Below are 16884 nucleotides of genomic sequence, written 5' to 3'. Positions count from 1 at the left end.
TCAGCAGTGGTAAAAAAGGGAGTGAGAGAAAGATGGAGAGTTGACCTTTTCCAGATGGTATAGCCTTTAATCCCAACTACAGAGTCCTGCTGGGGACATGCAGACTGGAGGAGTCTGATAAATCAGGCTCAAATGCCACCGTGGATCTGCATTTCTATGTGTATATTAACAAAAAAGGGATGTGAGTGCTTTCAAGTGGCTCCACTCAGAGAGGGCCGTGCTGACGGCCATACTGGCTGAGAAGGGGAGGGTGCGTCCACATATTTATGACTTATTAGTTTACTGACTGCACATTTGACTGACCACAGTCCGTTTAGAAAGGTTTACCCTGTTATGATTATAACACACAATCACTGAATTTGTTTACCACATGATTCAAAAAGGTAAATTATTTAGAGCAGGGGTGTCCAGACTTTTCCACTGAGGGCCACATTCAGAAAAATATAAAGTTGACAGAGCTACTTTGATCCACCACAGCTTTAAAACTAGGAATATGAGCCAGCTGATCTGATTCAGGGGGCCCTGGTCAGCCCTAGCAACCACATATTTTGTGCTGATGCTGCACCGATCCGCTTTCTTCTGCCGTCACTCGTGAACAAGACCTCGAGATACTTAAACTTGGAGGTGCTGACCCCCATCTCAACCGCTTTGCACTCAGCTGCAAACTGCTCCAATGCCTGCTGGAGATCTCCAACTGAGGTAGCCAACAGAATCACATCATCTGCAAAAAGCAGAGATTAAATTCTTAGGTTCCCAAAACAGAAACCCTCCTCCCTCCGAATGGGCATTTAGATCCTTCTATGAAAATCACTAAGAATCTGTGATAAGGGGCATCCCTGGAAGAGGCCAACATGGGACTCCATATTCCCGACAGCAACGCCCAATCCCATTTACGAGAGTCCCCATCCCTCTGATTGAGACTCCTGACTCAAGGGGTGAGATCTCTGTGAATAAACCTGATTATTTAAACAGTCAAAGTAGAGTGTTTGACTGTTTCTTCCTTATGAGAGCTTATCAGGGAACCCAAGAGAGAGCTACACAACTCTGCAAACGACTTGAAAAACTAAAGAACAGCAGCAGAAACAAGTTCAGAACAAAAATGTTGAAAATGTGGGTTAGGCAAGTCATTGAAACAGACAGAGCAGGCTTTTACTTTGAAAGTCTCTGGTGTCAGTAAGTGTCAGTAGATATCAGATGTACAGGCTTTTGCAGATAAGTGAGTTGAAGAGGACTTCACATCTCAGTTCATTAAGTATTCAGATGTTTCAAAAACCTAAAACTGAGCAGATATTTACGTCAGGGGTTTTAATTTGCTCTATGTGTCAGGACATGCTGGTACAGTGCTCCTTTTTTGAAGCTCTAACCTGACTAAAATGTTTTCATTTTACACTTCATGATAAAAACAATGCATTAATCATGATTAATTAAGGTGCAGAATTAGTGCATTCATTTTTTAATCACATTAATCTCATGCTTTATTTTGGCTTCCAGTATTCTTTGGTAAATCTAAATCAGCGTCTCCCTGCAGCCACAGTGATGTCAAACAAGTCTAACCACTGCTCCTAAAAACTCAGACAGCTCAGGGGACAGTCAGAGGTCATCAGGACTTTTAGTAATTAAACATCATTTCTAAAAAGTTTCTTTTTTCTGTGGTTAAGTTCAATTCATTATCTTTAATTTACCCAAAGTTCCTTATTCCTTTTAAAATAAGAGCAGGGCCGTATTCACACAGGAGATCAGTCACCTGTAGTTTAGGACTGCACGAAGACAAACAAAATGAATAGAAAAGTTTTTAATACAAAAAAGTGGAATTTCAAAATAAAATGAAAAGGATGTGATTAATCATGATTAACAATTGCAATTCCGAGATTAATTGCGATCACCATCATTTGACAGCCCTAAAAAAACTGTCCTTGAAAATAGATTTCCCCAAATATATATTTAATAGAAAATCTAGCAGTAAAGTAAATGTTGACCTCTTGACTAAATCTCTATAAACCACAAACATTAGCACCTGTCATTAAACGTGTAATAAACTTTGTATTTGGAATAACAGGAAAAAGATGATTTATTTCCTTCTGAGAACAGGATTTGGTATTTCACTTCCTCGTTCTTAAACGAGGCTGTCACTAAAATCAATCAACATGAAGTGGAAGTGTAGTTCAGGACAATTACTTTTCAATAGAAACATTATTTGAGCCGCAGCGTCTCAGCCAGAGTGTGTGAGGACGGCGGCAGCAGGCATGGCTGCAGGCAGAGCGGGTGATTAAGGCTGACATTTCACTCTTAATCGCTCATTAGTCACTCCCAAACCAGCCTGATGTGATAACTGTAATAATTCTGAATTGCAACAATTACAAAAGGTTTGCCAGAGGGGCCTGAAATTTTCTCTGCTGCTCAAAATGTCAACCATCGGAAAATCTCATCAGGGGAAGACAGATGAAAATAAGATTATATTTATGTGTCAGTGAGACGCAGCGGTCAATTCTGAGTTTTTATGTACAGGAAAGGCTGATGGGAACACCTAAGAGATGTTTCCTGCTGCTCAGGGAAAGTTTTAGTGTTTTAAAGCCTCCAGGTAACGATGATTTCAGACTCTTATCTATTTTACTTGAACAAAATCATGTCTGCTTTTACAAACATGCTGACTGCAGGTGTAGTAGCAGTTCTTCTGATATATCAGGATTTTAACACACTTGTTTAACTACACCTTAAAGAAGGTACACGTGTGGAAGCTCATTTCTGCCACTTTGTAAGTTAAAATATGAAAGTGAGGTAATAAAATAATACAAAACAAATCTTAAGATGAAGTAATTAACAAGAAGTCAAAATAATGAGATACAAAGTCAAAAATGATGTGTTTATCAGTCAAAATAATAAGACAGTAAGTCAGTTATAAGATAAAAAGTTACTAAAAGATAACTACGAGATAAAAAGACAAAATGAGATTAAAAATCAAAATTAAGTCAAAATAATGGCATTAAATGTTCTAATTATGAGATTAAAGGTCAAAAGCGACAGAATAGAAGTAAAAATTATGAGATAAAAAATCTAAATTGTAAGTTAATAGAAAAAATATAAGACAGTGGGTCATAAATATTGATAAAAAGTCATAAATATTGATAAAAAAATCTAAAACATGAAATAAAAAGTCAAAATTGTAAGTCTGTAAGTAAAAATTATAGGACAGTAAGTCATGATTATTGATAAAGAGTCAAAATGAGATTAAAATTCAAAATAATTACATTAAAAGGTTCTAATTATGAGAGTAAAAAATCAAAATTGTAAGTTTATGAGTAAAATTATAAGACATTAAGTCATAAATGTTGATAAAAAGTCAAAAATATTAAATAAAAAGTCATAATTGTAAGTGTGTAAGTAAAAAATACAGGATATTAATTCATGATTATTGACAAAAAGTAAAGAATATAAAATAAAAAGTCCAAATTGTAAGCTTGTAAATAAAAATTATAAGACCGTAAGTAGGGGGGCACCGATCGATCGGTCAAAATCGGTATCAGCACCAATTTCCTTAATTTTGGGGGATCGGTGATCGGCCAATACTTACATATGAAACCGATCTTATCACTTCTTATCTTATCTACCTCTACCTACTAAAATGTGAAAAATGAAAGACTAAAGCAACTGATATAATTTAGTAGTTTGGACAGCAATGCTCTAAACGTTTCATTTATATTTGAGAGAACTACCTCATGTGCAGTCAAAACAATAAGTTTGTATTGTTTCATGGGTATTGTTCAATGTTTCTCAATGAAATAAGACTGGAACATTGAAGGTGTATGCTGTCAGTTATAAAAAAAAAAAAATCAGTATCGGCCATAATTGGAATCGGCAGGTCAGGCTTTTTAAAGATCGGTGATCGGCCAGAAAATTGCAATCGGTGCACCCCTAACCGTAAGTCATAATTGTTGATTGAAAGTAAAAAAAATGACATAAAAAGTCAAAACTGTGAGTTTGTAAGTTTGTAAGACAGTAAGTCAGAATTATAAGATAAAAAGTTGAAACTATGAGATAAAAAGTCAAAATGAGATTAAAAGTAGAAATAAAAGTCAGAGTAAAGGCATAAAAAGTTCTAATTATGAGATAAGGTCAAAATGATGAGAACAGAAGTCAAAATTGTTAGATTAAAAAGAAATCCTGATTATGAGATTAGTAAATTATGAGTCACAGTTTTGTCCTGCCATAAATATTACTTTATCTCATAGTTTCAACATTTACATTTTTTTTAAATTATGACTTTGTTTTTCAGAGTTTGAACTACAGCAGAGTGTATGAGCTTCAGACAGAAGCTGTTAGACTCTGGTGTATTTTTAACGTTTCCAGCTCTTTGAATTAAAAGCTTCCACCTGTTTTTAAACCATCTTAAGTGCTTAAACCACTGATACTAACTTCTTTGGTCTTCATTTCTCCACCTTTGAACCTTGTTTTCTGTGCTTTAAGAGCAGACCTCTCAGTCTTAAGTATTATGTCAGTAGTTTTATTTGAATTATAGATAATGAATTAATAAACCCCTCCTGGCATAAAGAGTGGGATGTTCTAGAAATTCACTTTTAACCTTTGTTACTTCATACAGGATGTGTAGTTTAATAGATGTAGACTTTATTTGGGATGTTTGCTTGTGATTTATCTTGATCCTAAACCAGAACAACAAAAAGGATGACAGGGGAGGGAGGAGGAAGATCCCACCTGTTTGATGGAGCTTCTGGTCTTTTCCTTCCACTGGTTGCTGCTCAGCTCCAGGGTGCAGTGGACGTAGGTTTCTCTGTCGTAGGAGCCCAGGATGAACAGTCTACAGGGACACAAGCAAGTGAAGTTAGAGTTATCTGGGAGATTTTTTGTCCACTCAGTGAATCTGTGAGTGTGTATGGCCTTGTTTTTGTCAAATATTTGTCCTGAAAGCCCTGGACAGGAAACCTTTTCTTAAACAGCTCCTAGTATTGAGTGATAGCTACACTCATAAACATAAAACTCTAAAGCTAAACTTTAGCAAAAAAATACGATGATATCCGGACGCAGTAGATCAGTCTGTAAGGATCTGTGCTGGGAATTGGAGAGTTGCCAACCCATGTCCTGGTCAGACCATATCTGGACTCTGGCCTGGTACCTGGTAGCTTGGCCTGGGGACTGTTAAAATGCCCTTGAGCCAGGCCCTAGACCCCCAACAGCTCTCAGCAGAGCTTCAACGAGAGCAGCAAGGCCACCCCGCTGACATCTGGTGCATGTCCGAGGGGATTCAGCGTGTGCATGTGTGTCTGCAGCCTAAGTGTGTCCAACACCAGAGAGTAAACTGTGAATTTCCTTTCAGAGATTAATAAAGTATCTCTTCTTCTTCTATGAATGCCAAACATCACTGAAAAACAGACCAAGTCAACATGAGACTGAAAAATATAACCAACCACATTTTAGGTTCTCTGGTTCTTGACCATTAAGATCACATCTGAAGAGGCAGCAGATCTGAGAGATTCTGTTATAACACTCAAACTAGGGGTAAGTTTTAAGTCAGTTAAATTTTAATACAGTTGAACTGATTTTATGGAGAAATAATGACATGACATGTCTAACATGTTTGAATTTTTGTCTTGTGTAAACCTGTTCTAACGGCCTTGTAGCTAAAAGACACAAAAAATAACATGAACCGTTTAAAATTTGGACTTAAAACCAAACTGCAGAAAAACATCTAACCTTACTCAGCTTGATATGGGAATTTTAGTGATTGCATTTGAAAGCTGACTACCTTTTTTCCATGAGGTAGATGAGACTTAGACTGTCTAAGAAGAGGTCTTTGGTGATAAAAACTCTGAGTTTTAGGAGACTAAAATGTAAGTGCTGGACTGCTGGACATTCAAAATCCATGTTATTTCTCCTCTGTGAAAATAATCTGTTAAAAAGCACAAGTGGAGATTGGTTAGAGAGCACTCAAGGTATGTTTTCAGAAAATCTTTCTAGTGCATTAATATGGGTCTTCTACATTTATATTAATTTATTAATATGGCTCATAAAAATAAAGAAATAGTTGTTTTCACTTCAAGTCATCTCTGAAATATAAGGACACTTTATTGGCGAAAACAACTTAAATACTGAGCTTTCTTCGACCAAAACTTTAGAGTGAAAAAGACTCAAATGTGACAAAAACTAAAAGTCATTTTATTCTAACAACTAAGGCTAAATTTAAAATAGCTGTCAAAATTAACACTGCAATAATGAATAAAAATATTACATTGCTTTTATAAGCCAGAGGAGGAGGAGTGGAGGGCACTGCTTTTTGAATCTTAGTTTGAAATTTCAACAGTCAGTGAGGATTTGGGACATCTCTGTGTTACAAATCTTTTATTTTACCAGTGAAATATTCTAATATTTTGACTTGAAATGCTGGATTTTTATGAGATTTAATAAACAGGATTAAAACCAGCTGAAGTATTTCCTTAAATGTGTAGTCAGCCTGGAATGTATGAAAAGCTAAATTGAGTTACAGGAAAATGGTACATTTCAGTGATATTCTCATCCTTCTCTGCTGACTTTATGTTTGAACCATGAAATATAAAGAAACCAGAGAACAATCTCCTGTTTGAGAGCCTCACAGAATATCTGTAAACTTCCAAACAACATTTGACTCTTTAAAACAAAGATTTTTTTTTTGTCAGGCAAAGAAAGAGCAGCATGTTGAATATTTTGAGTTTTTATCTTCCTCTCCATCATCATCATCGCCTCAGCCTTTCCTTCATCGCTTCTGTTAAAACAGTGAAAATAGAGAGGATCAAACCAGACTGCAGACAGGACATTAGACCTCTGAGTAGCTCTGTGACACTGAAAAGAGGACCTGATCTTTTGGTTTCTGCTGCCCCCTGCTGTACAGAGGAGATCATTACAACAAGACTGGGAGAAATGATTTTCCCCAACTAGCCACTCTGACATATACAGGAGAACTAAAGAAAGTCCTACTATTAGAAAATTAGCTTTATATTTAAGGGACAGGAAATGATGTTATAATCTTTAGGACTCACCCTCACTCTTATGATGACAAATAACCTAAATAAAAAATCTTACCACTCACATTTACATAATGAAGAATGATGCTGTTTTGAAATAGAGCAAGATCAGCGTTAGGAAGTCTTCTTCATGGCTTCACAACTCACCTCAGTCCCATTAGTCCTAAAAAAATAACTCATATTTGATGAATTATGGGTCATATTTATGTTGTGTTCCCAAAACTACCAGCACAAACGCCAACTTTACTTTTCTACTCTTCTGTCTTTAATGGTGGATGGCGACCAGCATTATCTAACCCTCCCATCTCCAGATCATTCCCTCATCACTGTGATATCTACTTTCTCCTTCCTTAAATAAAATCAGCTGTTTCAGGTTAATGCAGCTGTGATGTTTATGTCAAAGTTCAGACTCTGGTTCATTTGGACAACAGCAACTTCACATCAGAAAAAGTCTACAGAAACTCAGAAATCTTTACTCAATCTGGAGGACATTTACACAGTAAGGATTAAAAAGGAGAAAATTTTAAGTTAAGGAGGGGGGAGGGTTTCTGAAAATCTGCACCCTCTGGTTTATTAAACATACTGAGGTGCAAATAACAGGATATCTGTGTGTCCACCACAAGGAAAATTTGAAGGCCCAAGACTGAATTCACTGCAATTTGGTTAATATTTAAACAATGATTTGTATTTGGAATCAGGGCTGGGCAATAAATCAAAATTTAGATTAAACTGCAATACGTCCTGATGCATTTTTCAAATCACATAAGGTGCAATATCTCCTTTATCTGTCCAAATTAAGGCTGGGCAATTAATCGTAAATTAGATTAAACTGCAATATAGCCTGCTGCAATTTACAAATCGCACAAGTTGCATTATTTCTTTAACTTAAAATGTGTCGAAATACCGGTTTAATGCATCAAAAATTGTTGCAGCAGCAGAGACTTTATGCACATTATGCAAACGTTCAAGTGTCAAATTTTTTATAATGATCTACAAAAACCCTCCTTTCATGTTTCATGTATGTTTTCCTTCATCAAAATGAGAGACATGGAAATGATAATGACTTTCATTAAAGCAAATGACATCAAACTTGCAATATGAGCAAAAATAATTAGTTAATTCTATAAAAAACTGATGAAGCTTAGCGTTAGTTCATGAAAGTCATACCCCAAGTTGCGATCAGCTGGTAGCCAGTTTTACCTCCTCCACCCCAGCTGCCTCCTTTATAGCTTAAAGCTTATTTTACCCCCATATTCAGATTCATGCTAGTATGGATTGATTGCTTCTGAATAATTTCATTGTTTTTGATACACATCGTCATAAATTTAAGTATCTATACGGGGATTTCTAGCCATGTGTTTCCAGCAAAGTCTAAGCATGCTGCTTTACTAACCCAAGGAGCTTCTTTTGAGCAGAGCCTTCTCTGCCAAGTAAAACTGTTGATTCATGTGGCAATCAAATTATTAAACGTATGATGAGTGTCCTGGCTGGATGTAGGCTATAATATGGAATGATTTATTGCTGGATATGTTGAAAAATATGAGGAACCTAAGAATAATCGCATATTAAATCACAATTGCAATATTGGGGAGAAAAATTGAAATTAGATTTTTTTCAAATCGTTCAGCCCTAGTCAAAATACCAGTTAGTGCTGTAAGATTTGGTAATAACGTGCAATTATACTGGAAAATATTGCGTTTTGAGAATACAGCACTCAAGTATAATAGATAAATGGTAGCATGGTTATCATGAGAATAATGACAGCTCTGAAGTTTGTTTTTTCAACTCAACATAACATATAAGGCAGCATATGAAAATACAGAACCTGAAGTTTTTACAGTACTCCTTTCAAAATAACTTAAAATATTCCAAAAAAAGTTTATTTTTTTGAAAAATAAAGTCACTGCTACAAACTGCCAACATTGGATTTATTATAAACTTAAAGGCCTTTCTGTAGACATTTTTATAAACCTTTACAGTGCTACTAAATACTAAAATAAGTGCATTTACTTGTATTATATTATGTACTTGCACATCCTGACATGGTTATTCAGATTAGATTAAGTGTGCAGCACTAATACCACTATAATACTTTTTTTTTTTGCAACAAAGATGTTTGCTGTACGCACTATGCAAACTTTCAAGAGTCACTTTTGAAATAGTTTGCCAAAAATCCTACTTTCCTTATTTTTTTCATGTTTTTTAAAACACTTAAAGCCACTTTGACTTTCAAATGGAGTTTTTTGGCAATTTCCAATCAGTTGTTCAAGTGTTTTTCACTGAGAAGCTTTCGTCTATCCAATCTGCCATAAAGCCCAGATCAGTGGAGGGCTCCGGTGAAGGTTGTCCTTCTGGAACTTGTTCCATCTCCACACAGGATCTCTGGAGCTCAGTCAGAGTGACCACCAGACTCTGAGGTCTACTACTAAGGACCTCCTCCCTTGATTGCAAAAATTGAGAGGAACCTGAGCTAAATTTCAAGTGGTTTTGTAAAGGCTCTGGATACTTATGTCAATATGATATTTCAGCTTTTAATTTTCATACGTTTGCAAATATTTCTAAAATTCTATATTCACTTTGTCATAATGGGGTACTGAATGTAGATGAGTGATTTTCAAATATTTTTTTTTTTTGCCCAAGGCACAGCTAAGATCAAGCCAAAATCTCAAGGCACACCACTGACATACCTATGAAAAATTACCCCTTAAATTTTTGTACACTTTCTTTGATGGAGGTATAGTCGTAGTGATTAAAAATCACATTGCTGCACCATTTGAAAATAACTGAATTACACAAATACCTGCTAAAATGTGTTTTTTTATCAGTCTTATTCACAATTGTTAATCAAAGCGATCTACTGTATCAAATCCAAACCTCTTTATACTGGCTATAAGTCATTTTTACACTAAATTATCCAAAAGTTTATTCCATTCTGGGTCGCGGGGGGGCTGGAGCCTATCCCAGCTGTCATCGGGCGAGAGGCGGGGTACACCCTGGACTGGTCGCCAGTCAGTCGCAGAGACAGACAACCAGGCATGCTCACATTCACACCTACGGGCAATTTAGAGTCACCAATTAACCTAATGAGCATGTTTGTGGTGGTGGGAAGTCGGAGTACACGGAGAGAACCCACGCATGCACAGGGAGAACATGCAAACTCCGCACAGAAAGGCCCTGGCCCTGACCAGGAGGCAAACCAGGGACCTTCTTGCTGTGAGGCAAAAGCGCTAACCACTGCGCCGCCATGCCACCCTCCAAAAGACGTGGATTTCAAATAAAGTCACAATAATGAAACACCAGAAATACTACAGAAAAATTTAGTTTTCTAAGAGGTTGTCCAATTCTTTGATGCTTGATAATCATAGTAATCACACATGACCGTACAAATTCTCAAGGCACACCTAGACTTACCTAGAGACCCACCAGTGTGCCTCGCCACACCATTTGAGATCCACTGGTGTGGATTAGAGGGAATAAAAATGATTTAGAATGACTGTAGCATCAGGCTGCAAAAACATAAAATAGAAAAGAGTGAAGGGGATCTAAATATTTTCAAAATGACCTGTAAAATACAAAAGATGCCCACAAAAAAATAGGTATCATTACTTTAATTGATTCAAAACAAACTAATCAAAACACCTACAGTGCTTAAATACACAGTGGAGAGATGTCATGGATTTTGAACATCCAGCAGTCCAGCTGTCACATTTTAGTCTCATTGATAAAAAGTAAACTTACTATTTCTTAGCGTGTTTATTATCAAAGATCTGTTTTTAGCTAGTCTCAGTTAAGTCTTCCTCATGAAAAAAGGTAGTTGAGCAGGCTAACATTTCTTTAGTCAAAGAAGTCAGCACTGGTGTGTTCCCAGAGTCATACACCACCTATCAGATGATGATGAAGACTGCTGAAGGGTTACAGGACTGGGTTCAGATAAACCTGAAACTATCACTTGTGAAAACCTTGGTGATAAAATCTGATTAAGCATTTAAATAAAACAACCAGGAAGTGGAAGGCCTCCTAACGTATAACCTGACACCTTGATAAAGGCGATATAAGACGGTCAGGAAGGAAGAGAGACTTTATGATTATAATGGGGAGAAGATGAATTATTAATGAAAGAGCCTGATCTGCGGTCTATCAAACAGCCGACCACATCAGAGCGTGCTTCATCACTCACGTATGTCAGAGCACACAAAACACGTCTTTGTCTCCACGGCAACAAAGGAGAAGCCCCTTTATTAAGGCAGGCCTGTGCTAATTGATTTGACTCTTTGGCCTATTAAAATTTAAACATGGCAGCTTTGGACAGAGAGGGAGGGTGTGAGTCTAACAAAGGAGAGGCTGCTGAGAATGTGAGTGGGCGGCTGGTGTGACGGGCTCTGCTTATGTTAGGGTCTGAAGACGCCGTGGACCAGCAGTCACTGCTGTGGTAGAGATGGTCAGATGAAAAAAAGACTTTTAATAGACTCAGAGCTGCTGGATGAGATGCTGCTCTACAGGAGTTTAAATTAACCCTAACCCTCCTGGTGTGATCACTGCCTTCAGAAAGACATCACAGTGTGTTACTCCAAATGATGGATGAAGGCAAACAAAGACATTTTTCCTTATGCCAATACCCACTATCATTTTTGCAGATACTAACACAGTTTTTATTATCTATTCGTCAATAGAAATTAGCGGTAAATCATCAACGATACCGACACTTCTTAGTTCTGCCATGAATTTGATTTTTGCAGCTCTGTCATCACCAGTATAAACACACATGGTGTGTTGTAGTGCACACAGCAGGCATAACCAGTGCCATGGAAAGCTGAAACTTCAGGTCACAGTTGTGGGTCAATAAAATTAGATTAACAGCGTGATAGGTGACAGACAACAGCTCAGTCTGAGTCCCATCAGTTCTGTTCCAACATTAAAGAGCAGCTGGGTACTAACCTAGCATCACCCACTGTCAGAGAAATTAACGTGCGGCGTGGTGATCTGGTAAAACATCCTTTGATGATGTAAACAGCAACATACAGCGAGTGTCCCTGCTTTGCAAAGTGTCTCTATTGGCCCGTTGGGGCCCAGGCTCTGCACTGCAATTCAGACCAGAACTGCAGGACTTTCTACCTTCGTCTATCTCCATTACAATGGTGATGATAAAAAACTTAAACTGTCCCCTTTCATATAAACAAAAATGCCCTATAGCCTACTTTTAAAAGAAATTGCAGGAGATGTTTGAAACATTTGGCCTTTAATAGAGACAGCCTTTTATCCACATGACAACTAACGAGTCATATTCCTTTATTGGCGCTAGTGAAGTGTCCAGTTTTTATTAGGGTTGTTCCGATTCCAATACCAATATCGGAAATACGTCTGACACCGCTTAAAATGCAGGTATTGGCTAGTACACGAGTTTCTGCACCGATCGATACCATTTGGTTTAGCTTTATATTTTGCTTCGTTAAACCATGCTGTTAGCGCTGTAAACTGGAAATTAATTCTTCTTTGCTGTCGGAAAGCACTGCATGAATGGACCACCATTTTTAGAGCAGCGAGAAGAACCAAAGGACTCACTGCAGCGGCAAAGAATGGAGGCTGTGTGATTGAATTATGATCACTTATTACCATTAGCTTTAATGCTAACTCTAATGCTAACTCAGCCAGTTGCAGACTGTTCTGTAATCACGTCATGCTGCCTGAATGGAGCATAATGGAGAGAGAGAGAGAGAGAGAGCCTGTGATGCAACCCCCTCTATTATTGTTATTTTAATATTTAGCAGTAAAACTCAATAACCAGCAGAAAAACAACTTTAGGGTCACAGAGATGCTGCACACTATGATTCTATTTGTTGAGCCATGTTCTGAGTCAAATATTGGTCTAAAATAATTGAGTCTGCAGAGTCAGTCCAGAAAGTTCACACGGGTATCGGACCAATACTTGGTATCAGCCAATACCCATCACCTATCTGTATCGTACCGGGAAAGAAAAAATGGTTTCGGATCATCCCTAGTTTTTATGATACAATGCAAAAATATCATGTCATTCATTTTCTGCGATGCTTAAGACCCACAAATAAATCCTCAAATGACTGTTCTTTGACTTCTATGTAGGAAAATTCTCTCTTTTTGATTATTGGGAAGAATTATAATTCAGTTATCGATCAGAAAAGAGTGAGCGAGAATGGGAGAAGGGGGTGCAAGAGAGAGAGAGAGCGTCAATGGGGAAAGAGCAGTGAACAGTGGTGTCAGTTCATTTTTGACTTTTAAGACAATTCAAAGACATTCAGATCAGACAGAGACATTCAGTCTTTGAGAAATGTTAATCCAGTTATGAAAAAATTGCACCTGACTGTCAGCAGGTGCAGTGAGTCTTCGTGGATGACACTGGTGACGAAGAGGCGATTTTAAAACCTTCAGATGCTTTTTGATTTAAACCTGATAAGACTCATGTCCTCCATGTGTGTGTCTCTCTCTGTCCCTAATCAATCATCTGATGATCATCTGAGACATGCTTGTTTCTCAAGCATAAAATGTCCTGATATGATCAGTTATATGAATACTTCCTAACTGATAGCATGAATTTGCATGTTTTAAAGGGAAACTGCATTTCAGGTTTAAATAGCATTCAAATGTTTATAATAATATAAATGTTTATATAATATAAAAGTATAAGCAAGGAAAGTGTATCATCTGCCAAACATTTAGGGTGGGCAGCATGTGGACAAGTGGGTGGGCCTAGGCCAGTAAGGCCTGCCCATAACGCCACAGCTGCTTAAAACAGAGATGCCTGGTATTATTGGCAGCAGTGATGGTCCTATGCATGATTTCCCATCAGATTATTAAAATCTAAATATAACTGTGATCAGCAGACTAATCTAAAGTAACAACATACTGTAAACCTACTTCCCTGCAACTATAACACAACATCAGACTCAAACAATGCAAAGTTGGTTTACAGTATATGGCTAACGTTAGCAGTGCTATCACCACAAGACGTCGATCTTTTTTGCAGAATAACTTTACATTCCTAACCTGAATGTTGTCACTCAGTGCCTTGGTTATTTGTGAGTATAACCTGACATAGCCTCTGGCCTACTTCCTCTCCATTTTCAAAACAGAGCTACAATGAGCTGTTTCTATGTGATGCTATCGGTGCTCCAGCAGTTAAAAGTTGTTTGAATCAGACTGAAGAGCATCACTGCACAAGGCAGAAGTCAGAATGACTACAATGACTACTCGTGGCTGGCGGCCGCATTACAGGATCAATTGATTGGTATGGTGGGCTTAAACTGATAAAAATGTTTTTAACAAGTGTAACCGACTCATAATTCTGGTACAGACGACAAAGAGTTTAGACAGCTATCCGTGTGCACCCCTAGCTCAGAAAGGCGCAAATTTTTGCATGAGTGCTGCTAAAGTGCTACTTCCTGCACAGTTGCATGCGTCTCTGCACCACCCTCTGATAGATGGTGCAGGCTGAGAACAGAGAGGAGAAACAGCAACGTCTCCTAGCTCCTAAAAGTGTTTCTTTACATCCTCTGTGGACTTAAACTCAATTCACCTCAGAAAACAAACCCACACTGCATGGCCATCTTTACTGTGACACTCAAGTATGATTATCACAAACCGGTTTAATGAGCATTAATTATCGAATGGTACTACTAAATGTGGGGTTACTTCGTCATGTTTATCATTCAAACTGGTAACCCTTTCATTCCTGGCTGTGCTTATTTTAGCAGCCCGCCTAACAAGCCAGAACCGAGACACACCCTGCTGCTTTGGTGAACCAGTGAAGGAGGAAAGGGAACACAGGAGAAAATATCAGCAGGTTTGTTGTGCTCAGAATATCTGGTGGTGAAGATTTACTCTGGATGACAAAAATTCTGCTTTAAAAGAACTGAGTTTTGGCTTATTTGCTTTTCTAGCATGAATTGATTTCTCCAACACCCCAATCATAGTCTGAACATGTTTTTATTCACATTTGAGTCCGTCAGTTTTCAACCCCTCTTAGTCTGTTATTATCTAACGGAAAAGCTGAAACTGTTTTACAAAGATTCATGTGAGTTTATGACTATTTTCATAGTTTAGTGATGAAGGTATGGTCAGTTTGAAACAGAAAAGGGCAGAATTAAACAATCCGTAAAACTGGAAGCACACTATTGTCCAAAATATCAACGCATGTTGTGAAACTTTTCCTGAAGTGGAACAAAGGTGCCCGGCCCACACCAGGAAAAAAACATCCAGAGGTTCTTTTAAGGACAGGGATGTCCAGATGCATTACGTGTGTTAGAGAACAGGTACAAGAGGAACTGAAAGTCTCACCTGCTACATTCAATGAGGGTAACTTTGAGTCGGCCCTCCACCAGCCGGCTGTCCTGCACCGACAGGTCCAGATCACAGGCTGGACTGAGCGGAGGCTGCACTTGGAACGGGAAGAACGGCTTATATCTGGAGAGAGAGACAGGAAACAGAATAAAGTTAAGTTTAGTTTAGAACTGGTGCTTTAGTGCGGATTAATCTGTAAATGAGGTGAATTAATCCAGTGATTTCCAACCTTTTTTTTCCCCAAATCCCCCCTTACTTGTATTTAAAGGTCACATAGTTTACCCTTTCAAGACAAGTTTATATTGGTCTCAGAGGTCCCCAAAATATGCCTGGGAAGATTGTTGCTGAAAAAAACCCTCCAGTCTTGGATTTTTGCATGTCTAAAACCCCTCTGTTTCAGCCTTGCTCAGATCAAGCTGTTTCTGTGTCCGTGGCTTTAAATGTTATTGAGCTGTCTGCCACAGATATCCGACAGATAATATCATTTACCCTAATGGAAGCCCATAAAACAATCAGTTATTGCAACTGTATGCAGATACCTAAACATGAATGACATCAATGCTCACTCAGTGCATGTTGGAGCTTTCTGGAAAGTATTATTTGTTAACAGAGACTACAGTCTGCGCTGTTGTTCACACACTTCAATAAGCCAATACAACAGATGATCCACTGAACGCTTTCTTTTTGCTGGTGTTGGGTCATAACCTCCTATTCCCATCGGCTAAAATCAGAGATGATCATGTAGGTCTACAAGATCAGTTTTAAACTTCGGGACCAGTTTGCATCAGCCAGTCGCTGTTTATTGATGGTCAGTCCGTCAGTTTACCCAAAACTGAACACCAATTAAATAAACAGTAAGAAAAAGCGTTCTCATTTATTCAAGATTTTTAAGGACAAAAACTGTTATCCAAAATCTTTATCAAATATTGCAGACCAGGAAACAGTAGAAATTAGACTTGGTCAATCACATTGATATCAGTGTGTCTATGGTGTCTCTATAGCTTTATTTAAATTATATTTTTATCTAGGTTTGGCCTCATATTTTTGCTCTCAATGTGCACTAGTTTGATGTATTTAACTTTAAAATGTACACACGTTTCTCCTGTGGGAGCATGTCCCGGACCCCCCTAGACAGGTCACAGTGCACATGATCAGACTGTTATCACCTCTGCCTCAATTCAAGCCAGGAAAAACCCTGTAGGAGCTTCCTGATGGGCAGACCTCTTTGTTTTTCTTATGTTTTTGGATCCAGCACCTGTAAATGATGTGTGTGTCTTACTGTGTTTTTCTAGTGTGACAAAGGTAGGCAGGAAGACTGTCATGGTTGCCACAGACAGCTGTCAGCTGGCTCCAGTCTTTCAGTTTGACACAGTTTGAGTCTGAGCTACAAGAGAAAAGTATGTCTACTACCAAAAACAACACCAGCAAGTAGGGCTGAATGATTTGAAAGAATAATTGAATTGCAATTTTTTTCCCCCAGTGCTGCAATTGCGATTTGATATTTGATTGTTACTAGTCACCTCATCTTGAGTATTTTTCAACAATTTCAAGCAATAAATCATTCTAT

General features: G+C 37.9%; 1 protein-coding gene across 1 annotated transcript in view; it reads right to left on the bottom strand.

The window, feature by feature from the left end:
• The window catches only part of pdzd8 (PDZ domain containing 8), a 70457-nt gene that overhangs the window by 27319 nt on the left and 26254 nt on the right, over positions 1–16884 (bottom strand). The window contains exons 2-3 of the mRNA XM_041789582.1: positions 15315–15440; positions 4708–4810 (exon numbers count right to left, since the gene is read on the bottom strand). Of these exons, the coding sequence (XP_041645516.1) occupies positions 4708–4810; positions 15315–15440 (229 nt within the window). The remainder of the gene's footprint in view (positions 1–4707; positions 4811–15314; positions 15441–16884) is intronic.

Source organism: Cheilinus undulatus, linkage group 6 (genome assembly GCF_018320785.1).
Source record: "Cheilinus undulatus linkage group 6, ASM1832078v1, whole genome shotgun sequence".
NCBI classification, from domain to species: Eukaryota; Metazoa; Chordata; class Actinopteri; order Labriformes; family Labridae; genus Cheilinus; species Cheilinus undulatus.
The sequence above is the reverse complement of the archived record's forward strand: the minus strand, read 5'-3'. Positions and strand labels throughout refer to the sequence as shown.